Here is a 26075-nt window from a genome sequence, read left to right on the forward strand (position 1 = left end):
AGATGGAGTATACCACAGTCAACTTCAACTGCACAGTGTATACCGATGTCAATGGGGTAGATCCCCCCGACCCAGTGAATACCAGCTAGTGTCACCAGCACTGACCAGAGCAAACGGACTCTTGCCAATCAGGTAGGCCATCACGGAAATGGATCGCACGCTGATCCTTCGGTTGAATCGCCTATCCAGGCAACCCAGCGCCCCATCAACTATAGCATGCACCTGCAGAATCCAGCTTCAATCTGTGCCGTAGTCCGGACGCCATAACACAAGAAAATTGATAGCTACCTACTAGTCGGTTCCAAGATATATGCAGGGCCTGCAGAATTGGATCGCGCGCGCGTACGGGAATGCACGAGATGGTTCCGTTGGCTAAAACAAGATGGAGTACGGAGTACGGAGTACTTTCAATCTCACAAGTGTGATGCTAATGATGCCGTTTCTTCAGGTGAACGTGCGCTCATGCAGAATCGAGGCATCGAGGACAAGAGTGGAGAGACACACGAGGCGATGGCTGGATATATCGCTAATGCGCGCCTTGCTCTGACTTTGAGGGGTATAACTGGCGATGAGGATCCACTTGGTCCACCGTGAGTTGTCGGTGACTCGACGAAACCTCCTAGCGTCGACGAGCCCGAATTTGATCTATCTACTCCGTATGCTGTCATCAGGGTTGCCTGCGGGAACTGAGAAGCGTATTCGTTATGCAAAGATCGACGGAGGCGATCTCGAACAGGCATTGGAGCATTTGCTGTCATGTACACTGAGCCAGGATGCCATCGTCGTAGACCTGGGAGCATGAGGAGCTAGATTTGGTTGAACGTCATGACATGCAGCTGCTCGAAACCTCGAACAATCACGCAGATGCATGCGCTTGGTTCCAACAAACCGGAAGCTGTTCCATCGTTCTCGACTCGATGGGATCGACCGAGTCAATGTTTGTCGACGGCGGGCTCCACGGGTCTTCAGATACCTGATTCTCCGCAGACGGGATTGACGCCTGGCCTTGTATTTAATATTAGCGACCGAAAACTGATCGGGGTCAATTGTGGACCGAGTGACCGACGGGGCGGTGGACCGTGGAGGGTCAAGGGATCCATTTGAAGGAGCGTGCAGTTGGCAAGTGAAACACTTGGCCGGAGCAAGTTGGTTGCGGATACTGGATAGACTGGGAAGTGGGAAGTAGGTGCAGAGAAGGTAGGTAGACAGTGAGATAGGCCAGGGAATGCAGATGAAGATCGATCATGGACGATGGCCGGAAATGAAGACCCAGAAAGTATATCGGACAAGGCAAACCAAACAATCGGCCACCTGATCGGACACGTGATGGTTCCTGAGATCTCAGGCTGCCAGGCACCACCATCAGGCACGCCGCACGAGGCGCCCCTCTTTCCATCCAAGGGCCGACTCCAACTTGAAAGGAGGCACCATCGTGCTCTCGACCCATGGAACGGTGGAACTCACCCTACCTTATCCTTCTTATCCCTGCCCCCTGACAATAATGTACCTGCTACCTAGTTGTGATGGACTGACAATTATCAGGCTACTTGTTAGGTTCCTGTCTTTGGTATGATCCTATGACCCTACGATCCCACATTCTGGTCGCAACAAACGGACCACTTGCCCCGTCGAGCTCCTTTCAAGTTCCTACCCGACGCGACGCGGTCGATCCACGCCGGACATGGAAGACCTCCTATCCTCGTCGTTCCGCCAGAACAGGGGTAGAACACGACTAGCCTGGTTAGTTGTTCGCTCTCAGGTCCAGTCGTGCCGTCCCGCGTTGCTGCGGTTCCCTAGGTGGGGGAAGCTGTCGCGGTGTTGCTTGATTGACTCCGCCCTGTCCCCGAGCATCCCGTCTGTGAGTCTGAGAGTGAGAACTGGCGATGGGTGGATGATAGACGGAATCTAACAATGTTGTGCCTGGTGGTGGGGACCCGTGGACCTGCCATTCCCCAGAATGATTAATGAGGCCGAGGTAATTTCGGACGCGTCCTGTTCAGTCCTAGCGGGGGATGGAGAGGAGATCCGCCGGTCGTCCCTAACTAGTGGGGAGTACGGAGTACTACTCGAGAGCACTATCCCTCCTGAGTCTACTCCTGCTCCGTGATACCCGATCACATTGATCTGCAAATCAACTTGCTCAGGTGGTTAAGCAAGTGTAGAGCAAGGTGACCCGGATCATGGCTCTCCCAGTCCCATCAACTGCGGCTTGAAGGCTGGCACGTTAAGGTACCTCAGTAGTAGCAGCACTGACCCCCTCTAAGAATTAGTCCCGCATACAGCGATGAGCACGTGCTGTTTCTAGGCCCGGCGGATGAACAAGCCTTGTCGACCTGGTCTGTCAGACTGTCAGGATCTCTTTGTTCGAGCGGACTAGATATCTACCTAAGGAATAATCTCCAAGGTGGGATTTCTAGGCAACGCGGTACTTCTTCCAGCTGGGCCGAGAGGCTACTAGCTCCGTAGTAGCTCTAGCGTGCCTCGGGCCTGGACTCTGGGTTGCCGCAGTCAACGGTCGGGTGTCAGCAGTCAGCCCGTATCGACCGGCTTGGGTCGACAACGCTACCGCTCAAGTGTGGGACGACACTGGCGTCTGACTTAGATAGTGCGATAATCATTTCTTTGTACGCCGGAGTAGTCGGAAATCACCGTTTACGACCTGTCATTCCGTCGATCCTTCATGGTAGGTAGCGTTCAACTGCCGTCCACTGCCCCGTCCCTCGTCCCGTCTCATCGTCTCAGGTTGTCTTCGTTCTCGTCTGGCTCGAACCTTATCGGCACGGGATAAGGGCCGTGTATCTACATAGTATATGCTGGGCAGAGTTTACTTAATCAGGCATTACGTACGGTATCATTTTGCACACGAGATCCAGCGAGGGGGGGGGGTTTCCTTAAGTCTGCGTTTTCTGCATGTACCTACAGATTAACCGTGACGATCAACCCCAAGAACCAAATTGATGGATTCATGAATGAATGGTGTGGGGGATATCATACTGGCTCCTATCTTTCCTCATTGCTTCTTCCAAGGTATCAGAATATCACTTCCATATCCCCTCTCCCGAGCGCGGGGGCGAATCTGGGCGATAGTATAGAGTTCACCACGACAGCGCCACCAAAACTGTACAAAGAATGCCAACCAACCCACCAGGCCAAATTGATGTGCGTGCACAATTGAGAATTGGTGCTAGACAGAACCTTTTGCTATGGAATGAGTAACCATAACATATTTAGGCGGCAATGCAATGATCCGTCTCATCAACCAACTCACGGGTGGATAAGTACGAGACTCAATGCCGCAAGAATTGATAATCTGTTAGACCAAGGTTTATCTAGCTGCGGACACTTCAGCCGTATGTAGATAATGCATAACGCGTCAAGTTGGGCGTGTCAAGGTTGAGGATCATCAATCTCCAGTAAAAGTCTACTGCTATCTATGTGTCATTCATTTGTCAGCTTTTATATATAGCTGTGGGCGGGGGTAGGGCTGTGCGATTGCCCTTGCGTCGTAGATAATCCATTGTCGCATGTCGCAAATACTTCTCAGCTCGAGGACTACTTTGTGTCCACCACTGACGTAGGTGTAAGGATAGCCACCGGAGGAGAACCGCCACCCTACCGCACCGCTGTGTATAGTTGTCATGGTCGTACATTTTGCTCCGTAGCTCGCTGCACAATGGACAGGGTTATGATGCAGGTACGGAGCACACATTATAGGAAGTCATTATTGGGTGAGACAAGTGTCTCCAGAAGATGTGTGCAACCGAAAATGAGGACTGAAGCCATCGGCAGTTGGATGCTATCCGACATGAGTTCGATACCATGGAACGTCGCCACGGATGGAGTTAGGTATAACTTCACGGATCCTCACTTAGGAAATGCTCGACTTGGCCCTGTCTCCGGTGATCGATGGGAACTAAGAATTGAGCCCTCCCCGGCCGTCATCGCGCCAGCCCGGCGGCCTCCAGTTGGTCCGGCACTGGCCAGCCGGTGGGTCGGGATGCGTCCTTCCTCACTTTCTTGCTGCCGTTTCCCCGTGACAGTCGACAGGTCATCTTCCTCCCATTGGTCCCTCCGCGCTTCTTTTTCCCTCTCGCCGGGCCCTGATTGACGCGGATTTTCGGCCCTCCGTTTCTATTTCGAGGCCGTTACTTTCTCGGCCAATGGTGCTCCGTACTACCGCCGGCCATGGAGCAAATAGGAATACCTGATTTTAAGTCGGATTGCCACTGGCTTGTTTGAATCCCCAATCGACGGTCCACTGGGAGGCAAAGAAAGCGTCGCGAAACAACAAATCCTTTATCAGCTGAATCCCCTAAACAGGAGATTGTACAAACGACAAACAGACGGACCGACTCGGAAGCGTCAGATGTCGATGCACCCGAACCCCTGTGGCCAAAAGTACCTGCCAATCAACCGGGGTTGGGTGGAAAGTGAAAAAAAAGTAATGCTATGATGGACTCGAGAAAGTTCTCTCGAGTCCCAGTGGGATGGTTACTGCCATGTCGATCTCGATTCTTCCAACCGAAGTCGTCCCATTTTTTCGACTTTTGACTTTTTTGCTTTTGACTTTTGACTACCTGGCTTTCCTTCTATTATCGTTTTTCTTTACCCAATTCCCCTCTTGTGTCGAAGTAGGTATGCGGGTGCCCTATCTCCCTAATATTGGCAGCCATGACACATCTTCTTTGCTTAAACTTGGAGATGATCAAGGAACCACGTATACAACGTGAGGGGAAAGGCGTGGCTTTTGCCACCATGTCCGGTTAGCGGCGCTTGGCCGGAAGGCGGAAGGCGGAAGAATTAATCCATCACCTATCTTATTATCATAATTATTATTATCGGGCTTTATTTATTTATTCTTCCAGCTAAGTACATACTATGTAGTAGGTAGAAATCCTGGCTTTAAACTCAAACCCCTGTCCATGCAGGTCTTTGCACACCTCTCGGTGGGACTTCACAGACCAGGTTTAGTGCCACTGCCACCACAAAGAAAGGATGTGCTTAATTAAATCCATAGATTAAGAATTAATTTACTGATTAGTGTCGGAGGATGGCAATGGTTTTTATTTTTTGTTTCTTTCGAGTTAGCTCGCGCGTTATTAATTTGGAGGGGCCTGCCTGTCAACTTGGTAGGTAGGGTAGGCAAGTGGGCTGTCTCAAAAGTACCGAGAGTAGGGGAAAGAGACAGAGAAAGGGTAGGTAGGGTGTCTGTCATAGGGGGCCTCGGTCCCGACTATGGCCGTTTTTAATATGCTGGATCCAGCATTTTACCTACCCTACAGGCTACCTACCTATCTACTTGCTGACTGACTTGACTGGCGTCCACACTAGTTAACTCACCAGTACTTGGTAGTGTCACTGGCTAGTAGAAGTCCGGTGGTGTTGGCTATTCCGAACGCGACCGTTCGCGATCGAGAGGAAATAGCAGCCGGGATGAACCACTGGAGAAAAGCAAGAAATATAGATAGCTAGTAGTACTAAGTACGGAGTTATATCGAGATCATATCGGAAGGTGGTATCGTGATATCGAGGGGGAGGAGCCGGGGGGACGGGACTCGATAAAAATAAAAATAAAATAAAAATATTACGTCGCATGATGAGTTAGCCCAGATGGGATTGTGCCGCACACACCCTGGAACCTGCACCAGTTGTGTGATGGGAAGATCATAACCGTTTAGGCAAGACTAAAAGGTTAGCTGCGTTGGGCGGCCATTGGATGGATTACTATTTGGGTCCCCTCCGCGGAATATGCAGAATTGGGGAAGAGGACGGAAAGAGGATGAGGAGGGAGGGAAAACAAGATAACTGGTCGGGGAAGGATAATAAAAATAAGAGGCAGAAATACTACTGAGTAGCCTGCCTGTACTAGGCTGGATGCCGTGGATGGATGGATGGATGTAAACAAGATGCACTAAAGAGAATAAAATAAAAATAAATACAAGAAAAGAAAAATGAAAATAAAATAAAATAAAATAAAAAAAACAAACAAACAAAAAAAAAGACCAGACCAGACCAGAACCCGACCGGGGACGGACTGACTGACTGACGGGACTTTTGATCTTTTTTTGTTAATTGCTTTTGATGGAGATGCGATGGGATGATGGATTTTCTAAAGCATGGGTAATGGGTAATGGGTATATTATTTTGACAGGCTGGACGAACTTATCATCCATCCATCCATCCATCGATCAACCATTATATCAATCCCCTCTTGTTATCCAAACCCAAACCCCAAAAGTGCACAGGGGCTCTGATCGCCTGCTCCACCTCCCAATCGAGTCATATCCACCGGTTCTGTGCTGTGGATAAACCACTTGTTGCTGGTCTGCTGTTGCTGGCTCGATATCCACTCCTCTGGGCCAGTCACCTCACCAACTAACTAGTCTGGAGAACTCCTCCTGTCTGTCTGTTCCCGTTCCCCGTCAAGGCAGTTCGTTGGTCGTGGTGGTACCTAGTACCTGGTACTTCCTCTCGATCTTGTCACATCCCATCCGCGAACACACGGACTTCCATCCTACATACATACACTCGCTCTCCCTGACCTCCTTCTCTTCCGCTCTTTCCCTCTCCTTCCTGGATCTTCCCCCCTCCCCTCCACTCTCTCAATTATCACCACCATCACCGATCTTCCACCCCTCTTCTCCATCTTGGTGGAGCTTCCGATCGTTCGCTCATTGCTGCTGGTGGCAATTGACTAGAACAACTTAGCATAGCATCGCATCAACTTCAGCGAACCGGCCTGCATTGCGCTCATTCCCGCCCTTCCGGTCCTGCTTGTCCCCATCGTGTCTTGGATACTGTCGCGGCCCTTGCGTGTCTAGCTGCGAACAAGATTATCCCCTCCTCCCACAGCTCCCCAGGAAATTCACCTCGTTCGGCCTGTCGTCATCGCCGCTGCAGTCCTGTCGATCGAACTCCTTTGAAGGAAAAGCTCACAATCGTTGTCCGGGTTCTTCTTCCTACTGTTGCAGGTGCCCTGTCGTCTCGAGATCTAGTCCGAGTCGAGTCCTGGTCCTTGCTTAGACTCGACCCCGTCCACTTTCGAGTCAGTCAGTCCCTTCGACGAGGCAGGTTTTCCTCATCCTGGGAGCGGAGTGGCTACTGTTTGCCACGCTCTGTTTTGGCTTTGCGGCTTGTTGACTCGCCTACCCGCCTTCGACCCCCTCCCCTGTCCCTCGTGCTCGACTCTGCTCCTCGTTTTGATCTGGCATCAGAGAACGTGTCTCGTCTCGAGTCCGAAGATACCCCCCTGTTACTACTCTCGACGAGCAATTGCTATATACTTGGCTGCCGTACTGTACAAACGGCGCACTCCCTTCGTTTTGGCCTACGTTCTCTAGGCTCGCGTTCAAGGTACGTTAGCAACCGGTTGCCCTTCCCCGGCATTCCTTCCATTCCCCTCCCTAGAATCGGGCATTCCCCGGGAGACATGCAGAACCATCCCCTCCAAAACATCCTCCCAGCACCCTTGCCAGCACTCTGCTAGAAAGCAGGCCCTCACGGTCCCAAGTCCGTACAAGCCTTCAGCAGCGCCGCATGATTGACCTCTAGCGCAGTTATTGATTGCATTACAGCCACACACATCATCGCATCTCGACTAGCTCGATTATCTTCTTTGTCTATACGATATATTCCGATTTTCCTTTGAACCCAGTGATAGAATAGCGCGAGGATGTTCATTGCATCTTCTCTCGCATAAGCCTTGGTCTCTGACCTTTGCGTCCAACTGGACCTATCAACCGGAAGGCTATCCCCATCAAACCGAATTCCTCACAGGGAAGAAGATATGCAGGAACCAATGAAGCGACACATTGCGCCATTAAAGATCGAAAAGGGAAATCTCAACTTTCACACCGACCAATACTATCATTTTCAACACCACCTTGAGATGAGCCCTCCATTGACACCATACGGTATCAAAGACGACAGCATGGAGCACACAGAAACGCCGAGGGCCGTCTTTCACAATTATCTCCGTGCATTCTATCCTTACCACCCATCCGGAAATGTGTCCCCGTCGACCGTCACCCTCCCCTTGGACCAGGGTGACATCGTCCTGGTACATTCTGTTCACACCAATGGCTGGGCCGATGGCACCCTGTTAGATACTGGGGCTCGGGGCTGGCTACCCACCAACTACTGTGAAGCTTACGACCAACAACCGATGCGTCCACTCCTGAAGGCGTTGACCGACTTTTGGGATATCATCAGAGGCGGCTGTGGATTCCCTCTAAATGATGCTGGCAATCAGGATCTTGTGCGAGGCTTGATTGCTGGCGTGCGCTATCTACTGGTAGGTGCCGAATATCTAGTTGCTGGTCGAGCAGGATAGCTAACATAGCCCCAGCAAAAATCCGAATGCCTCACCCGCGATTGTACTCTGGTGACCAGCCACGACGGTCTGCGCAGGAACCGCAAGGCGTTGCTGGCTGATCTCTCATCTCTGGTCCGGACCACAAAGAGATTCCAGGAGGTGGGCAGCAGCAGTGCCACGCAGGACGAGATCGATTATATGGTGGACGAAATGCTTCTGAAGGCCTTCCGCATTGTGACTCGAGGTGTTCGTTTCCTCGACGTGTGGAACGAGGAAGTTGGTCTGAGCAGGACGATCGCCGAACTAGAGCAGCAATCAGCGCATCATCAAGGCCCACTTGCTTCGGCTGCTGAGACAGGCCCCATATCGGAAGCCGCCGCATCCGAGGCCGACACGGAACGCAACGAGTCTAGACTCATGAACCGCAGCCGATTGGACATGAGTCGAGCATCCACTCGCGTAGACGACTCGCAGCAGACCCGTCCGATGTCCGTGACCACCAAGCGAATTTCCATCTCCCACCGCGTCTCGACTTCGGGACCGGCCGCCGCTGTCCGAAACCCCAACCTAGCCTCGGAGCGACTGAACTCCGCATACGATGCATTCCTGGGGGTGCTGGGTTCTTTCATCGGGCTTCACCTACAATCTCGCTCGTCAACAGAATTGGTCGTGACCACGGAACAGGCGGTGCGCTCCTGCCGCGCACTGCTGACCGTCGTCGAGGCCACTTGCGAACATGACCCGCAAGGCAGTGGGCTCCTAGAGGGAGCTAGAGACACTATGTATGAGCGACTATCGGAATTGGTCTACGCGGCCCGGGACGCCTTCCGACCGGCCCATTCTCCAGATGACGAGCTTGTGTTCTTGCCCGATGAAGGCAAGCGCCTGGTGGATGCCGCCACCGACTGCGTGCGTGCCGCCGGAAGCTGCCTGGCCAAAGCTCGACTAATGCTGGAGGAGTGCGGCGATTTCGAGCTGGACGCCATGCCCCAGGACTTGGCCCCGGCGGTGATTGACGTGAACAAAACCCCGCAACCGCAGAGGACAAGCAGCCTCCCTGTTAATCAGGGTCGACCCCAAGAGGGGTCTTTGCGCTTGCCACCCCCTCCTCTACAGATTCCCACCTCCATCAACAACCGATACTCCCCCCCAACCCCAGGTCTGACGGACGACACTACTCCCTCCTCCTTCCAATCCCGTGGTGGAGCCAGCACTCCCGCCACCGATATGTCGTCATTCCCCTCTACCAATCTCCTCTCCTCCAGCCTGGATAAGCTGTCCTTTTCCTCCAACGATACCCAACCCATTGAAATTCCTCACAGAAATAGCCAGCCAAAGTCTGATGTTAGTGAGTCCTTTGGTCGGGGGGTGACTAGCAACGGCAGCAGCTTCACATTCACCAGCCGTCTCCGCGACTCCGAGATGAGTGGTGTGTCGCAGACCTCCACCCGGGCTACCTCACCAGATATTGGCAATCACTACCAGGTCCCCTCCCTCAAGGGAAGCATCAGCCACTCCACCCTGGCTGAGGAGAACGAAGAAACGGAAGCCAACATTCTGGAGAAGACATACGCGCACGAGTTGATCTTCAAAGATGGTCAGGTCATGGGCGGAAGCTTACGCGCACTTGTCGAGAAGCTGACTGCTCACCAATCTACGCCCGACGCTATGTTTGTTTCGACCTTCTACCTCACCTTCCGTCTGTTTGCTACCCCAGTGGAGTTCGCGGAGACCCTGGTTGATCGATTCAACTACATCGGAGACACCCCTCACACTGCAGGACCTGTTCGTCTTCGCGTGTACAATGTTTTCAAAGGCTGGCTCGAATCCCACTGGCGTCACGACTGCGATAACAGTGCGCTCGAATACATCGTGGAATTCGCTAATACGACGCTCATGGGCACCCTCCCGTCTGCGGGAAAGCGCCTTGCCGAGCTCGCCGAGAAAGTGTCGATGGTTCATGGCCCAGTCGTGCCCCGTTTGGTTTCTTCCATGGGAAAGACCAACACCGCAACTGCACAATATGTGCATCCAGACACTCCTTTGCCACCGCCCATTCTGGGTAAGAAGGAAGTGAATCTTCTTAAGCAGTGGAAGAATGGCGAAGGCACCATATCCATCCTGGATTTCGATCCGATGGAATTGGCCCGGCAGTTCACGATCAAGGAGTCGCGGATCTTCTGCGCCATCCTCCCTGAGGAGCTATTGGCGACGGAATGGATGAAGAAATCGGGGTCATTGGCCGTCAACGTTAGGGCCATGGCGACTTTGTCCACGGACCTGACACACCTCGTGGCTGATTCCATCCTCCAGCTGGAGGAGCCCAAGAAGCGTGCAGCTATCATCAAGCACTGGGTCAAGATTGCGAACAAGTGCCTGGAGCTCAGCAACTACGACTCATTGATGGCCATCATCTGCTCTTTGAACTCGTCCATGATCTCTCGCCTGAAGCGGACCTGGGAAGTGGTGTCGCAGAAAACAAAGACCACTCTCGAGTGCCTCCGGGGCATTGTTGACGTTTCCCGCAACTACGCTGTTCTCCGGCAACGACTCCAGAACCGCGTCCCTCCTTGCCTGCCGTTCGTCGGGACATATCTCACAGACCTCACATTTGTGGACCACGGCAACCAGGCGCTGCGGAACTTGCCGACTGATGAGGGTGAGATGGCAGTCATCAACTTCGATAAGCACATGAAGACGGCCAAGATCATCAGCGAGCTGCAACGGTTCCAGATTCCGTATCGACTGACAGAGGTGCCGGAACTGCAGGCGTGGATGCAGAACGAGCTGGTCCGTGTGCGATCGAGTGGCGAGAAGAGCCTGCAGACGTTCTATCGCCGGTCGCTGGTCCTGGAACCCCGGGAAGCACCTCAGCCACGCAACATGCAGCCCGAGTCCAGCTCCTCTTCGATCCTGGAGAACGCCAAGGACAAGTTCGACTTCCTGTCCTGGACACATCCCTCCAAGGCTAAGTCGGTCGCGACGAACGGCTGAACACTCCCGGTCGCTCATTCTTCACGGCAGCCACTTTATGATTTATGACAGTCACTTCTATTCATGTTTGACGGACTTCACCCGATACCAGTTTATTCCATCCTTTCTTCTTCTTACACGCATTTCACACATTTCACCTGTGTATACCTTGAACTTTTTGCTCTCATTTTTACCTTCTTAATTTCTATTACTCTGGGCGGCACTTGTGATCTTTATCCATATCAACGGTTTTGTTCCAAAACGGGGTTTCAGAAAAAAGGGCAGTGTGTACATGCATGCACCGGGGCGGCGGGGAAAACCAAAAGGGGCAAAGCATATATATGGGTTATTTATACTGGTCGGAAAGGGCCTCGCGGCTTGATGAGATGCATTGATGACTGATCATGAGTGCGTCTCTGCGTTTTCACATTCTTTGGATTCTTTCTCTCTGACACGAGGCCTGTGTTTCTATCTCTCACTTTCATTCTTCTCATCATTGTTTTATTGGTTGCTCTTTTGGATGGATGGGAGCATCACCTGGATTTGGGATGGGACTTGGCTTGGCTTTGTTAGGGTTCTGGACATGGATGGATGGCATGGATGGATGGCATGGACTTGGGTGGATAGTATTTGGCAAGGGCCTGTATTATTTCTGTATATACCACATTACAACATACTAGTCCCTGACTAATTGATCACTCTTGATCTTGATCATTTGGAACGATCCGTATTCTTTGTCACTCGTAAGTAGGTAACTTCCGAGATAACTTGTGTATAACAAAACATGTGTATGTCCTAATCGGCTTTCCCATCCTGCCAGCCTTTGAATGCATCTACAAACCCCGGGCCCTCATACTCATCTGACTGACTCTGATCCAACATCGCACCCATATCCAAGATGGGTATCATCGAGGGCCGACCATGCGCGCACTGGAAGGGAAAGACACAATCCGCAAGCCGTCGAACTAGGCTCTGACATTCATCACTATCCAGAACATCGTTGAACATGATGGCTGTGCGACACGCGCGAGAGTTAAGCAGGTCAATGATCCCGCGAGGACAGCCGTCTAGGCGATCCACCCAGCTGCGTTTATCCCATTCCATATCTGCACGGTCGCCCAACCCGGCTGGAAGGCCCTGCCGGCTGCGTCCGTTCTCTTCCTCACGTCTCCAGATCTCCCCGCGGATAAGATCAGTAACCAAATGGGGCTCGGCCCGGCAGCGCTCGGCTATCAGTGTGGGTAGGGTGGACACAAAAATGAAGACGTTGATGTCTCCGGGTCCTTGTTCCACGGTGTAGTCCACCCCCCAAGATTGGAAGAATTCCCTATAGCGTCCAAAAAGAGACGCTTCGGTGGCTGGTATCTCAAAAATGATGGGTTCCAGTTGGATGGTCTGGATGCGATCGGGGCTATCGCTGGAAGCGAACAACTCCGCCAAAAGGTGCTCGACCCGGCATCGCTCGTCAGCAGCGTGTTGGTCGATCAAGATGAGGCTCGATGTAGGGTCACCAAGAGGGTGACTGGGTGAAGTTTGCATCTTGGTCAGGATGAACTTCTGATCCACCTGAGCGATGATTTCTGCGGTCCTCAAGTCCTGCTTTCGCAACTTCCCTCGAAACTTCGACACTCCCATGTTGTCTAACCTGCATTGCGCACTCCGATTGTCATGCGAACTAGATCCGGGGCGCGTGGCCTCGTGGCCACTGGGATCCATCGCACTGATCGGCTTCTCTGGACGACCAAAAACTGGGTTTACCCAATTGTCCAAAAGGTTCTCGACCCATTTGTTCTCGGTTCTACCTAGAGCAGCTGACCTTGGTCGCTTGACACCATCCAGAGCCAGGTTTGGCGCTCGTAAGGAGCCAGTTGACCGAGGCCTCAGTGTCAAACCCAATTCCACCGACGGTCCAATGAGCAGGGACTGCCCGGTCCTGGAATTAATCAAGTGGCTTCGTCCCGTATAGGGATCGACCCAAGGAATCATGGTATCAACCTCTGACGCTTCTTGATCGCCATTGGGTACTTCTTTGCGCATCCCTAGTTCTTGCCGCCTAGAAATGGGCTCAATGGTAGAGCCCTCGTTGCCGCCCTGTTCAGACGGGAGCGCAGGCTCCTGGTCCAGATGGTCTTTGACAATTCGCAAAGGGTTATTGTCTGATTGAGGAGTTGAATCGGATTCGAGGTTACGTAAAGGGAGACGCTTCCCGGTCGTATCCTTCTTCGCACTTTTGATCCTGGTCCAGTCTCCGAAATGGTGACTTGTTTTGGATGATTTCCGGAAAGAAGGGAGCTTGAGTTGATCACGAAATGCTTCTTCCGTACTGGAAGCTGCGCACTCTGGTGAGAGTGGCCTTTTAGCTCTGAGATTGCTGGGGCTCGTAGTAGCTGGTGGTATTCCGGGCGTGCCTCTTGTCCTTTTCCTAGCACGAGGGCGCAAGCCACGCTGCTTTAGGAACTCATTCATCATTGTTGCAAGCACATCTATGATGCGCTGAAGAGATCTTTCTGAGTCAGGAAGGTCTTGCCCTTCATCGTCAATACCCCACGCATCTCGGGTGTTTATGCGTATGTAGAACATAGGCCATTTATTAACCGCCTTGGACGTAGGTTTACTATGCACGCTTTCGCCATCAGCACCATCACCGGATTTACTGAAGGATGAAGAACCCTTGATTGTTCCAAAGTCTGACAAAGAAAATATGCGGTTGACTTCAGTATAGATCAAATTTGCGTTGTTCCTTGCGAATACCGGATCTGGGCCAAGGGAGACGAATTGAACCTTCTTCGTGGGACTAGGAATTAGGGATATGGCAGCATGAACGGCAAAGTCAGCGACGCTGGCCGATACAACATCCCAGATGCCAGTATTCTGAGCCTCGATCAATCCCGACTGAGCTAGAATGGAACGAATACGTTGTAGATCAAGTTCCCCACCCTGTGGGCGTACACGAGTTTGAGGATGAACTATGAGTCTTTTCTCTCTATGGAGGTCCGAGACCACCAACTTCACCATTCTGTCATTTGTGACCATAAATGACACTAGAAGTTGCCTTAGCTCATCCCACTGCCGTACCAATTCATCTGGTCTCTGAAGAGCCAAGGCTCGGCTTTTGACGCGTACAGGCATGTTCCCGAACAAGTCATTCACTGTGACACTGGTGCCATGGTTGCTGAACCTTAGCTCCTGGTATACTGGGACTGGCATCAACCGGGCCACGGGTGTCGAGTGATGAAAAGTGACGGTGTTTGTGCTCGGATGGCGAGCATGATGTGAAGTAATGGTCAGCAGTGAGAGCGCAGAAAGCGAGGCCAAAAATAGTCCCCTGCGACCATACACGCTTTGACTCGTATGGTATTTCGAAGTATCTGCATGCTGTATGAGCAGATGAGACTATTAAGTGGCGGTCTAACATACGGTGCGCCTTCCCTAATCCCCCGGCTGGTTCAAACTCAGCCGGTGGGATTCCATCGCCATCATCCTCAACCACACAGCCTCCGCGAAGAAAATCGACTGTGACGTAGATGATGCGGGCATCTGCATCCAAGGCATTCTTCACTAGTTCCACAATGACCCCGTTCAAGTGGGTGATGGCAGTAGAGGACTTAAGCTTTGCCACTACATCAGGGGGCAGAGGTTGAATTTTGGAGTCATTTGAGGACATTGCAAATGTGGTAAATCAGTCGGTCGTCTTGTAGAGAAACACACATCATATTGCCATGATGTGGTGCCGTTCCAAGTGGATAGAGTTTGTCTTTTTGACATGCAAGTCCGTCAGAAAGCGTGAGACAGCCATCTGGAAGATTAGTCGCACATGGAATAATCGGGCACGAGTTTACAAGAATGAAGGGGTTGGATGTGCTGCTGCCATGTTGACGGTTGACGGTTGATGGTTGATGGTTGACGGTTGACGAAGAGGAAAAGCCAAGCAGGGGAAGCCGCGGCGGCGATGATGTTGCCCGTCACGTGGTGATAACCCGATGTCGATAAGGTAGCCAAGACAATCAACGATATGAACGATACGAACGATACGAACGATACGGAGTATAGATAGAACTATATCTTGTTCCCTAGTCATCATTCAGACAGACCAAAGAGGACCAGGACCACGTAAGGAAAAGCCTTCTCAGAGCTTTGGAATTGGTTCGTCTGACTAAACTACAGTCAACAAACTGGAAAAGAGACCAAAGACTACTGCAGCCGACATGGAAACTGTCCAGATTGACAGCGCATGCACATGCGCACGAATCACGCCCATGTAGGACTAGTCTATCATGGCCTGTCCATCTACTTCATCCCGCCGTTGGCATCGGGGATTATGTGACAGTTTACTACAAAGTCTATGCCTGAGGGAGATCCAACAGACCAAAACCCCTGGAAGTAGAGCGTGCTTCAAAGTCTATGGCATGGAGGAGATGTTGGTCGTAAGGTGCTTGCCAATAAGGTGCTGCTCACGCGGGAAAAAAGGCATAGCGTGGGATGACATGCACCGGACGAAGAAGCGTCCGTCGGCGTGGCATGGCTCAAAAATAGACCAACATTATTTGCCGGTGACATCCCTGTCTAGAGGATCAAATCAGCAGCTAACGAGATACGCGCCATGCATCATCATTGCCGTGGTCCAGGCTGGAGGTAGACTGGGGACAGATCGGCACAAATTCATCAGGCTGGCGCTGTCCATGCCACCATGGCTAGTACCAACAATTGACGAGGGATGTCGGGGAGGAAAGTGAATGAAAGGAAAGGCAGGTAGTATCAACAGGCAGCAAAGGGAAGGTTGGGAAGGGAAAGCCGAAGGAAGAAAGAAGAAAGAAAAGAGGCGCCGATCGCTTTTGGGCCGCCGGGCATCACGTGCGGCTCCTGAGGAACTCCTGACTTGGAAGGGTGGAAGAATGGGCTGGCTGGCTGCACCACCGCTCCACTCACTCACTCACTCACTGCCTTTCTCTCTCGTCTTTCTCCTTCTCGCTGCTGCTTCTTTTCTTCCTACGATCCCTACGACCCCCCCCCCCCCTGTCCTGCATTCAAGTGCTTGTCTTCACCCCGCCTGATCTCCCTCTCACTCCCTCTCACTCCCTCCGCTATCCCTCCACTCTAAACTGTCCTCGGTTCAAGCATCCTCCCCTGCGGCTCTTATCTGATCGATCAACGGTCTATCACTTGATTCCCGTGGCTTGCGACGCTGAAGGTTTCGGTAGTCTCGCGAACGCAACACCCCCCTGACTTCTGGTTATTTCTGCCAGTGTATTGTTGGAAGGCTAGAATGGCCACGGCTGAAGTGCCCGCTAGGGCGCATGGTGAGTTGATCTAAATAGTCCCCCTACTCCCTTGTTCTACCCCGGGTCCATTTCTCTCATGCGCAGGACATAGATCGCAATGGACGTCGACACCCCTTTTCCGGCTGGATGAAGCGACTCGCTAGTCTAAAGCATTCTACCGATTCGAGTGCCAATCGTTGGTCCAACAAGCGTCATGCGATGCCCAAACACAAGAGCCGGAGTTCGAAGAACAACCCCTACCCACTGTCCGGCACTGCCCACATTGTCGGTGACTACAATAGCGACTTCAACACTTCGGATGCGAGTGGGGATTCTGGCCGGCGGTCCTGTTCTCAGAGCGAACCTTCCCTCTCATACTCCGGGTATGAGCAGCAGATTCCGGCAACCAGTGCTAAGTCAACCGCACCGACTATCTCGACCAATGGCGATACGGCCTTATCGGATGCAGCATATTCCAAGGCAGGAACAATGGCCACAGCAGGAGGCGGCATCAGTTCGCAGGGCGGAGGCGAGGGGAGCACTTTTTCATCGCCCGCGCCGTCGGTGCGATCCCTGACCACGACCCTGACCACCGTGCAGTCGGCAGCGCCATCCGCACAAGTCTACAATACGCAGAACCAGCACCACGGCCTGACCCATACAAATTCTCTACACAACCCGGCGACTCAACAAGTGCAATTTTCCCACCAATTTCCCTCCTCGCCGGCCACAGCGGTGCCGCCCCACCTTGCCCCTCATGGTCATTCTGTCACCTATAGCACTGCGACAGCCAACAATATCCTGACCGACAACGCCTCGATCCTGACCCTTGCATCATCGTCCAAGAGACGCCGAAGAAACTCCCTGGACACGAATGCCTCGGTCCGCGCGCTGGCGCCGTCCTCGGTGTTCGGTGGTAGCCGGGAGAGTCTGCCCTTGAGCGTGCTAAGCGGCAATGTCGGAGAGCCATCAACCTCGTCTTCGTTCAATCCACCGGGAGTTCTCAACAGACCCAGCTTGGTGGGCCTCGCCAGTGTGGAGCGCGCCAGCGTCTATTCGGCTTCTGGTGCCGCGCCCTTGCCAGGAAGCGGTGAACGCGGCAGCTTCCACAAGGGCGCCACAACGGGGGACGGTGCCAGTGTCATCAGCGCGGCCCAATCGCACAGTCGCCATGACAGTAATGCAGCCAGTATAACTGGAGCGGGTATCAACAGCTTGTGGTCCGGACCCGCGAATAGCCAACCAATCCCAACTACCGGGCGGATCAGCCGTCGCAGCTCAGGATGGGGCGAAATCAATGGAGCCGAGAGCGACGAAGAGAAGCTGACCGAAAGGACAGAGGATGAATCCGAAGCCAAAATTGTGGTGACGGACGAGACCAGAGAGCTATCTGGTGAGTAGGGAGATTGATCGGGTATCAATTCCAATCCCCACCCATGGACCGAAGCCAATGTTTCTCTCCCCACACACCCAAAAAAGACCTCTTTTTCCCTGCCACGAAGTTACGCAAGATAAGATATTCCATGACAGATTGAGTGACCCTGTTCTGCCTTTTTTTTTTATTTTTTTTCCTTTTTTGCTCTGCTTTCAAGTAATGACTAATGCACGCGGAGGGTAATACAACCCCTCTACATACCCCATCTATCTTGCTATGAGGCGCTAAGTGGAGTTTGGCTTTTTCTTTTACCTTATTTTGTTTCACTGTCCTGGTTTTCCTTCAGTCTCACATATGTATGCTTTTTTCCCCCCTATTTTATCTTTTGCGCGGGTGAAACGGGATACGACAACGGAAAGGGATCAATCTATCTATCTGGGCGGGCGGTTTATCTGATATCCCAAGCATGCATGTTATTGTTTTTTCTTTTTGTTTTTATTTCTGTTACCTTCTCTTCCATTATCTTTCTGTATTTGTTATCTCACTTTTTCTTGTGTCGAACCACACTTCATCTTACCTACAGAGTACAATACCTACATATCTTCCAATACAATATTTGATGAATAACTACGTCTCAGAATTCTTATCTTGTGCTACCCCTAATTAAATAGAGAAGTCAATAACTAGATATCCCAAAGTGAACTATGTCGTAACCAACCAAGCCAGTCACTTAACCATGAGATAGTACGACTATCCCATTGAGTGAGGGTCTGATTGTCCAAGGGTAATACTACGTATGCATCAGCATAACCCCAGTATCCATTCCAGATTTATTCGACATTTAGCAAACAAAGCACGCATATTCGATACTCCGTTCAATGGAAAAGGTAAAATGTATATAGGTTCATTCATTATCATGCTTTTTGAGACCGGAACTGCGAGCGAGCGACAGTACTTTGGATCTGATTTTGTACTTCCAGACATAAACATCACTCGTGCCACCGACGATCCTGGGTAGGTATCTTTCCTTTGCGCCGTGACGCCATCTCCTCATGTACACCATTAGATATAGTAAGAGATATAAAAAAAAGAAAAAGAGATGGGAGAATCACTGAGTTTGCATAAACATCATCTACAAAGCTCAAATAGACAAGAAGACAAGAAAGCCAGTCAAGAGGACGATTAGATCGTGCCGACGCCGATCTTGGACTCGGAACTACTCCGTTCGCTGTCCTTCTGCTGCTGGGAAGCCAGGAACTTCTTGAACATGGCGGCGATGTCGTTCTCCGACTTCTTGGCCTCCTCGGAGGTTTGACCATTCTTCTCGGTGATGAGGTTCTTGAGCCATTGGTTCTCCAACTCGAGGGCGGTCACGCGGGCTTCCAGCGCGGTGTTCTTGTCCGTTGTCTCCTTGACGGTCTTCTCGAGTGCTTGCTCGCGCATCTTCTTCTTCACGCGGAACCGGGCGCTGGCGGCAGTGTTACGGCGACGCTTGTCCTCTTCGGCGGCAATGCGCGCGGCCTCCTCTACGCTCATGGCAGCGGTCTTCTGGGTATTCTTGCGCTTAGGTACGGATGCAGGGACGGTTGCAGTGGGGGCCGGGGCGGGGGTGGGAGCCGCGGACGGCGACGATGCCGCTGACGATTGCGGGGAGGACTGAGAGGCCGCTTGGCTAGGAGCGGGGTTGACATTGACAGGGCCATTCGGCAGGGATGGGACAGCAGGGTACTGGGTGTTTTGGACGGGCAGAGGTTGCGCGTTGATGGAGTTCATGGTAGATGAGATGTCGTTCACATTGTTGAAGCCTTCTAGAGAATGTTAGTCAAGGGTCTATTGAAGGCCTGCAGTGACGATAAGGGGTCGACATGGGGGTTGGGCCTCAAGCTGGGTGGAAGGGGTATAAAGCACGGCATCATTGGCATCGACCCGAGCCCAGATCCTCGACAAGTGCCACGAAGCAGGCGTGTATGCAACCTCCCACGATGCACGGGTCACGTGGTATGGCGCAATCGCGAGAGCAACTGGCGTCATCCGCGCCAGAGGCAAGGTTGCTGCACGTTCTGCGATCGCGCACAGACGAGAAGGGTCCCATGCAGGAAGCGAGCCAATGAGAGAACGTGCAGATGAGGTGCGCAGCGGAAGGAGCAGTTGGTGTCTCAGGGATAGTATAGTATAACATCCCCCGCTAGTACAAGCCTCTGGGAGGCAGGGAATTCGCACAGTGATGGGAAACGACAAAATTCGCCAGGCAGAGGCCAAGCTCAAGGTACGGAAAACACAAGGACAAAGGATCATGACTGGGGTAATGGCGCAGCTCCCATAGAATGGTGCTGCTGTTGCCGCAGCTATTGGCCGCCACCACCCAGCTCGATTCCGAGGGTTCCAACTGACGATCTCAAAAGATAAATGCGTCAACTCACCTCCCAGGAGATTCAAGAAGTCCATGTCCGAGTTGATACCCTGCGCGGTTTCCTTCTTGACCGTGTTTTCCTCCATCGCATCGAAGGTAGGCAGGTTGAGATCGCCGAGTTGGTCGAAATCGAAGAACTCGGTGTTTGTGAAGAGCGACAGTTCGGCATCGAAATTGTATGACTCCTGCTGCTGCTGCTGGATAGCCTGATCGTATGGTGAAGGAATGGCATTGAGATCATCCAGGTATTGCGAGAAGTTGGGGGCCCGACGGCCGTTGAACTCGGACATGATGTACCGTTGAGGCTTCGAAGGCCTCGTTTCCACTGGGATCTGGCGATGAAAGTCTGGGATTCTTGGATGACGTTCCGTAGTCTTCCGTCTTAAGAGTCCCTCTCCGCTGGGGCACTTCGTCGTGATGTGTTAACCCAGTATCCAAGCCCGTAAAAGTCGTTCCTTGGAGTTTGTCGTATTTGTTGGATCAATCGATGGGGGCGTAACCGTAGAGGCGAGACGGGTTGCCGGAGGGTCGAGGTCGAGCCAGAAGAAGAGAAAAGGGCGTGAAAGAGTTGAGGGGAAGTTGGTCGAGTCGATTGTGGGACACGCGGGTGGCCGGAGACGAGAAAAGAGTGGGAATTTGCGGCGGGGCGGGGAGTAATAGTGGAGGAGAGAGGAGGGAAAGGGTTTGGATTATTAACTACTTATCGGCCCATCCGCGACAATAAGAATAATAATACCGGTGACTAACTAACCAACTACGGTAGTTCTAACCCACGCGTGGCCCGGCTTCGGTCGCACTGCAGCAGCATCCTCTTGCGATCATCTTTATCTACGTAGTAGTGGTATATTTATCATGCTCCTTCCCCGTCCAAGATCTAATCTCGATCATGGTTCCCATCCGGTGCACCCAGCCAGACTCCTCGCGGTACACAGGACCTGCGCTGGGTTGACCGGGCGGCTTCCGTTGCCACCGCACAATGCTTTTCCGCCCATGACATCGAAGCCGAGTCATCCTTCTGCCGGCCGAAGTCGGGCACGCGGAACCACTGATGAAGACGCCGCCCTGGCCGGTCTGCTTTAGGGGAGACACCGGGTGAACCTTGAGACGAATCTGGTTACATTCATGAAGTCACATTTTAGCAGACTCCTCGCACTTTAGTCTGGTACGCCATACTTGCTTGGTACGGCGCCTGCTACAGCCGCTCTGGTTGGCTCGAGGGTCACGCCTTGGCGAGTCGTAGGATGGTTCAGCCTCGGGTTTCGCGCGGTTTGCGAGGATTAAATCTCTCTGCTTATAACCTGCTCCTCTTATTCATTACCGCACCAGGCTAAATGTAGACAAGTGCCGTGCCCATACGAAGAAAGGGTAAAAACATCCGCCAATTCAACCTCCACTACCGTCCTTTGTCCCGCGTGGATTAATAATACAGACATCCATCATATGATGACTAGGTATGAGCAGACCAATGTCCATCCTCCTGCAAGGATGAATGTTTACGCGTTACACAATCGACGTGTACACTACTCCGTAGTAGGCGGTCATCAGACCGTTGTCGTGATCTGCAATGCATTGTGAACACCCAGATGTACAGAGTAGAGGAGAAGTACGGAGTATCTACCGAATAATGCAGCAACGGAGAACTCCGGCCTCGTTGTTCGACGGGAGTCCATGCGTTGCCGGCCGCCCTAAGATAAGACCGACCCCGGCTATCTCCACGTGATGCTTTGTTGATGCCCCAGGAACCACACGCAATCTGCTTCGCGCCGCATCCAGAACATCCCTCCGACAACCACAACCATAACCAATCGCTCGAGATAATGCTCGACGGCCTATCCCATAGGCCCATCACCAACGAGAAGTAATGGCTCGTCCGAAGTCCATTCGCCCCCCCACAACCGCCAGTCTTCCCAGCAACCTCCGCATCCCCTCCTCCACGCCGTCCCTGGTCAAATCCTTTGGCAAGCTCACCCGCCAGGCACTGCTGGATCTCGCGTTCCAATGGCTGGAAGATCGCAACATCCAGGCCTTCCCGCCATATCTTCAGGGAGATGAAGACCTAAAAGAGGACGAGGACGAGGGACTGAGTCCCTACCCGGCAGAGCGCACCGTCAACGACGTCCGGAACGCATACCAGGAACTACAGCTGCGAAAAGGCGGCAAACGCGAAGTCATTGATCGCATTCTTGAAGGTGACTGGAGACATGGCATCACGCTGCGCCAACTGGCTATGGTCGACCTTCGCTACATCGACGACCACTCATCCAGCCTGCGATGGACCGCTCTGGAGCTCGCTCGCATCGGCAACCAACCACCACCAGACTCCGACCTGTCCGCATGTGTCCCGCGCGTGCACGCCTCGACCTTTCTGAACAGCCTCCAGCAACAGGTCGCACCGCTCGTAAAAGCGCACTACTACCTCTCTCGCTCGACTTCCCTCCCTCTCACATTCCTCCGAATCTTCGTCACTAATTCCCCTTACCAGCACCCGCGCCAGGCCGCCGAAATCCTGACCGACTCGTCGCGGGTCATCTACGTCGCTTTCCCAGACAGCTGCCCCTACCTATACACATCCATAGCCTCCGCTCCCGGCTCGAAATCCAGCACATCCACGACCCCTCACGCCGTCGCAACAGACCCACGAAGCCTGCAACGCCTCGTCCGTGACGCCCTCCCAAAGGCCCTCTCCCTCCCGCACCAACGATACACCCTCAAAGCCACCTCCCTCACAGCAAAAAGCCTCCAAGCCCTTCTATCCCTCCGAGGCCCAGGCCGATCCAACCAATCCAACGGCGCATTCAGTATCTTCGCCGACGCCGCCCTAGAAGGAAGTCCACTGGACCCCCGTCCCTCCAACATCGTCACCCCAGAAGAACACATGAACCATCCCTCCCACCACAAAGAAAACCAACCCACCGACTCAGAACCCTCCAAAGCACCCAAACGCCCTCTGAACAGCAACAACAACAATACTACCGACCCCCACACCTCCAAAAAACGGACCCTGACCGTCCAATCCCGCTTCGGTACCTCCGGCTCTCTATCTTCCGCCCCGCTCGACCGTCTCGACATCCGACTCCTCGACCCCCCACACCCCACAACGTCCACATCAGAACCCACATCCACACCAACCGTATCCCTCACCTTTGCGGGCACAGACATAATCAGCGGATTCCGCAAACTAGCCGAACTAGGCATCGTCAACGCAAAAAAGATGCCATCCTGGATGACGGGCGAAGAAGCAGTCAGCGTAGCTGTTATCCGTCAGGGGAATCGTGTCGTCTAGGATAGTGGATGATGAAAACGAACGGTTGCTTTCATACTCTGGTTCTCCATGAGGACATAGTGGCGGGAAGGCAATGTGCTTCCGTGCAGATACGGGGTATATACTATCCATGACTGAATGGTTTGGTCTTGTCTGCAGGAGAGGCGAGGGGAAATTCGTCGCGTGCGCGCGTTTGCGCGCCTGTGAAATGTGGTACCAGATTGAGCGGGCGAGAGAACTCGCCCGATGGTATATACTGGCTTGTGAGCGTTCCTGTGAGGACTCATATCTATGGACCGAGGTTGATGATCTCATTGAGCTAGGGACCGACATATCTAGACAACTTTTGAATTGGAGATGGGATGACGCTAGAAGGTAGAGGATTATAGTTCAAATGTATCTTGGCGGAAATATAATAAACATCTAGCTGCCTGATACTTATCATTTGGTGCAGTATGATTCCGGTTGTTCTGTCTCTCATCCTACTATAAAGTTGAGCAGTAAAGCAAAGTATTAATATGTTCGGAAAGCCGACTTTACAATTTCCCTAGAGATACCCATCATCCGAGCCCGATCCGCCAACACCCATAACACCTTAGCAATGTCTCAACCGTCCCAGACGGAAGATAGGAATAGTCCGATACCCTTTGAGACACAATGTGATAACAGTGCCGCCTTCACTCTTCCCCGAGGTGACTGGGGTGTCTACGTCGTGGCGAGCCAATATAAGACGATTGTTGGCGCACCCAAAAAGAGTGATATGTTGAATAGTCTGCAGTAAAAACGGTCAGCACCAGCCTGTACCAGGTAGCGAACATATTAAAGGGGATATCACAGAGTTGGTTTCATACCGCGCGCCCCAGAAAGGCCAACCTGCTCGGCCACATTGAGATATCCGTCTGCAGATACGGTTCCCTCTTTCACAAGTTTGTCGAGGGTCAAATTAGAAGCATCTGTCTGCCATGAAGAACGGCTGAGCAGCATAAGGATCAGCTATGCTTTTCGAAGCCATTTCGGAAAGGACGTACCAATAAACGCATCGAACTCCCTGTGCCTGCTGGGTGGCGGCCCATTTCTGGAAACAGGTCCGGTGGATATTGTTCCCACAGGCCGCGCGACACCAGACGATCTCTTCATTGTCGGGTTCGAACTCCATGAAGCAAATTGGGCAATCTCCCTCCACCGGCTTCCTATTGCCATCCTTATTCTCATCGGTATCAGGTTGCCGGCTGATAGCAGAATCATGATACATATCCCGCAGCTCCTAATAAATGAATTGTTATCATCGTGACTTCATTCAATCAATCTAGTCGCCTTACCGATGACAAGAATGCCAATTGGTATTGAAGATGCCGAGGGGCCCTCAAAGCCTTTACCAAAACTTCATAGGCCATGATTATCAGCATCTCAGACATCGTAATGATACCCAGCAAAAATATGGCTTATTCGGGATAAGTTGTCGAAGAATGGGGCCGACGTACCATAGCAAATATGCTTGCATTGGTTCCCTTTTTGAGCATCCGGACAGGTGCAGGTGGGCACCTTCCCAATGGTCGTCTTGTAAATATTGCCGGTCGTCCCGACAATGTCGAAACTCATTTTAGGAGCATCATCGACGTCGGTGACAGTATGTCCAACAACAAACATACTGCAGGAAAACACACATTAGTTTCCTGTTAGATTGGGATCTTGGCGCAGGGCCTACCGCTGGGTTAGTGCACGCGCTGCCCTCTCTAGATACATTTTAGGAGGATGAGTGCGGAATCTTCTCGCTCGACGTTCAGGGGTGGGCTCGTCGATTGGTGTTTGCACTCGAGCTCTCTTTCTTGGAGGACTGGGGGTATCGCCAGTCAAGTCAATGACCTCAACAGCACCTGATATTGAGCCATTTGGGTGCGACCGACGAGGCCTCTTCGTTGACGCACTTGGAGCGACTGCCTGCTCATCTGCCGTTCGCTTTCTCTTTGACGATGTGGGAGTGCTTGTGACAGGTCTTGAACGAGGAACTCGAGTGCGTGTCGGTGTAGAGGGGCTAGCATACTGCTGATGAGACGGAGTCTTTCGTGACACCCCCATGTTGAATTCAGAGCTTCCCAAGCCCAGGGGTTCAATCAAGAGCGATAGGAGGTGTTGCTGGAACCGGCCAGGCGTGGTGGCGGCTTCCGTGTACTTCGCAGTAAACGATCGCTAGGCACTAATCGATAAGCACAGATATCCGATCATGACATAATCAGATCATACCCAAATGGGGAGAGATGGAGAGATCGGTGACAAGAGATGATAGATATGAGAACTACTATCTAGCAACCAATAACTTGCTACCTGCAAGATGGAGCTAAGTCGTGATCACGCATTAGCCGGTCCGGGGTCGAAAATCAAGGTTGTAAGTAGGTAGTTCTCCGTGGGGCGAGAGAGATGGAATTGGAGCTGTCAACCGGAGCCGGTCGATGCGGAGGTTTGCCGCGTTTGCCCGATTTGGCCTG

At 52.4% G+C, this 26075-nt stretch overlaps 9 protein-coding genes across 9 annotated transcripts; 5 read left to right on the plus strand and 4 right to left on the minus strand.

Moving 5' to 3' along the window:
• Nucleotides 1-7888: 7888 nt before the first annotated feature.
• On the plus strand, nt 7889-11308 carry BO94DRAFT_543950 (guanine nucleotide exchange factor; the record flags this gene model as incomplete). Its single annotated transcript, XM_025613157.1, has 2 exons — nt 7889-8293; nt 8348-11308. 2 exons carry the CDS (start codon nt 7889-7891, stop codon nt 11306-11308), a joined length of 3366 nt encoding a protein of 1121 aa, XP_025470530.1.
• A 186-nt stretch (nt 11309-11494) lies between these two features.
• BO94DRAFT_352131 (uncharacterized protein) lies at nt 11495-12030 on the plus strand. The gene has a single exon (XM_025607110.1). The coding sequence runs from the start codon at nt 11682-11684 to the stop codon at nt 11976-11978; it is 297 nt and encodes a 98-aa protein (XP_025470531.1). The 5' UTR covers nt 11495-11681; the 3' UTR covers nt 11979-12030.
• BO94DRAFT_532712 (putative DNA mismatch repair protein (Mlh3)) lies at nt 12006-15187 on the minus strand. Its single transcript, XM_025611177.1, has 2 exons — nt 14705-15187; nt 12006-14655 (listed from the first exon to the last, which is right to left on the minus strand). The coding sequence occupies exons 1-2, from the start codon at nt 14949-14951 to the stop codon at nt 12083-12085; spliced, it is 2820 nt and encodes a 939-aa protein (XP_025470532.1). The 5' UTR covers nt 14952-15187; the 3' UTR covers nt 12006-12082.
• Nucleotides 15188-15301: 114 nt separating this feature from the next.
• Nucleotides 15302-16202, plus strand: BO94DRAFT_352162 (uncharacterized protein). The gene has a single exon (XM_025607111.1). The coding sequence runs from the start codon at nt 15562-15564 to the stop codon at nt 16018-16020; it is 459 nt and encodes a 152-aa protein (XP_025470533.1). The 5' UTR covers nt 15302-15561; the 3' UTR covers nt 16021-16202.
• A 242-nt stretch (nt 16203-16444) lies between these two features.
• BO94DRAFT_352169 (uncharacterized protein) lies at nt 16445-18166 on the plus strand. The gene is made up of 2 exons (XM_025607112.1): nt 16445-16584; nt 16658-18166. Exons 1-2 carry the CDS (start codon nt 16551-16553, stop codon nt 17944-17946), a joined length of 1323 nt encoding a protein of 440 aa, XP_025470534.1. The 5' UTR covers nt 16445-16550; the 3' UTR covers nt 17947-18166.
• Nucleotides 18167-18732: 566 nt separating this feature from the next.
• BO94DRAFT_532714 (bZIP transcription factor) lies at nt 18733-19727 on the minus strand. Its single transcript, XM_025611178.1, has one exon. It carries the CDS (start codon nt 19691-19693, stop codon nt 19103-19105), a length of 591 nt encoding a protein of 196 aa, XP_025470535.1. The 5' UTR covers nt 19694-19727; the 3' UTR covers nt 18733-19102.
• BO94DRAFT_352230 (uncharacterized protein) lies at nt 19495-21024 on the minus strand. The gene has a single exon (XM_025607113.1). It carries the CDS (start codon nt 20618-20620, stop codon nt 19751-19753), a length of 870 nt encoding a protein of 289 aa, XP_025470536.1. The 5' UTR covers nt 20621-21024; the 3' UTR covers nt 19495-19750.
• A 720-nt stretch (nt 21025-21744) lies between these two features.
• BO94DRAFT_532716 (CENP-N/CHL4 family protein) lies at nt 21745-24054 on the plus strand. The gene is made up of 2 exons (XM_025611179.1): nt 21745-23855; nt 23916-24054. The coding sequence occupies exon 1, from the start codon at nt 22192-22194 to the stop codon at nt 23611-23613; it is 1422 nt and encodes a 473-aa protein (XP_025470537.1). The 5' UTR covers nt 21745-22191; the 3' UTR covers nt 23614-23855; nt 23916-24054.
• BO94DRAFT_622125 (RING finger domain protein) lies at nt 24040-26072 on the minus strand. The gene is made up of 6 exons (XM_025617047.1): nt 25298-26072; nt 25074-25240; nt 24912-24973; nt 24621-24856; nt 24444-24565; nt 24040-24364 (listed from the first exon to the last, which is right to left on the minus strand). The coding sequence occupies exons 1-6, from the start codon at nt 25666-25668 to the stop codon at nt 24270-24272; spliced, it is 1053 nt and encodes a 350-aa protein (XP_025470538.1). The 5' UTR covers nt 25669-26072; the 3' UTR covers nt 24040-24269.
• Nucleotides 26073-26075: the final 3 nt, after the last annotated feature.

The sequence above is a fragment of the Aspergillus sclerotioniger genome (assembly GCF_003184525.1).
Source record: "Aspergillus sclerotioniger CBS 115572 chromosome Unknown BO94scaffold_6, whole genome shotgun sequence".
Taxonomy (NCBI): Eukaryota; Fungi; Ascomycota; class Eurotiomycetes; order Eurotiales; family Aspergillaceae; genus Aspergillus; species Aspergillus sclerotioniger.

Coding starts and splice junctions, on each gene's coding strand:
- BO94DRAFT_352131 (XM_025607110.1), top strand. CDS start 11,682: ATGACTGATCATGAGTGCGTCTCTGCGTTTTCACATTCTTTGGATTCT.
- BO94DRAFT_352230 (XM_025607113.1), bottom strand. CDS start 20,620: ATGTCCGAGTTCAACGGCCGTCGGGCCCCCAACTTCTCGCAATACCTG.
- BO94DRAFT_532712 (XM_025611177.1), bottom strand. CDS start 14,951: ATGTCCTCAAATGACTCCAAAATTCAACCTCTGCCCCCTGATGTAGTG. Junction 14,656..14,704: donor GGGATTAGGGAAGGCGCACC/GTATGTTAGACC, acceptor TACAGCATGCAG/ATACTTCGAAATACCATACG.
- BO94DRAFT_352162 (XM_025607111.1), top strand. CDS start 15,562: ATGGCCTGTCCATCTACTTCATCCCGCCGTTGGCATCGGGGATTATGT.
- BO94DRAFT_622125 (XM_025617047.1), bottom strand. CDS start 25,668: ATGGGGGTGTCACGAAAGACTCCGTCTCATCAGCAGTATGCTAGCCCC. Junction 24,974..25,073: donor ATGCAAGCATATTTGCTATG/GTACGTCGGCCC, acceptor TGGCCTATGAAG/TTTTGGTAAAGGCTTTGAGG. Junction 24,857..24,911: donor AATTGGCATTCTTGTCATCG/GTAAGGCGACTA, acceptor TTCATTTATTAG/GAGCTGCGGGATATGTATCA.
- BO94DRAFT_352169 (XM_025607112.1), top strand. CDS start 16,551: ATGGCCACGGCTGAAGTGCCCGCTAGGGCGCATG. Junction 16,585..16,657: donor AGTGCCCGCTAGGGCGCATG/GTGAGTTGATCT, acceptor CGCAGGACATAG/ATCGCAATGGACGTCGACAC.
- BO94DRAFT_532714 (XM_025611178.1), bottom strand. CDS start 19,693: ATGAACTCCATCAACGCGCAACCTCTGCCCGTCCAAAACACCCAGTAC.
- BO94DRAFT_532716 (XM_025611179.1), top strand. CDS start 22,192: ATGGCTCGTCCGAAGTCCATTCGCCCCCCCACAACCGCCAGTCTTCCC.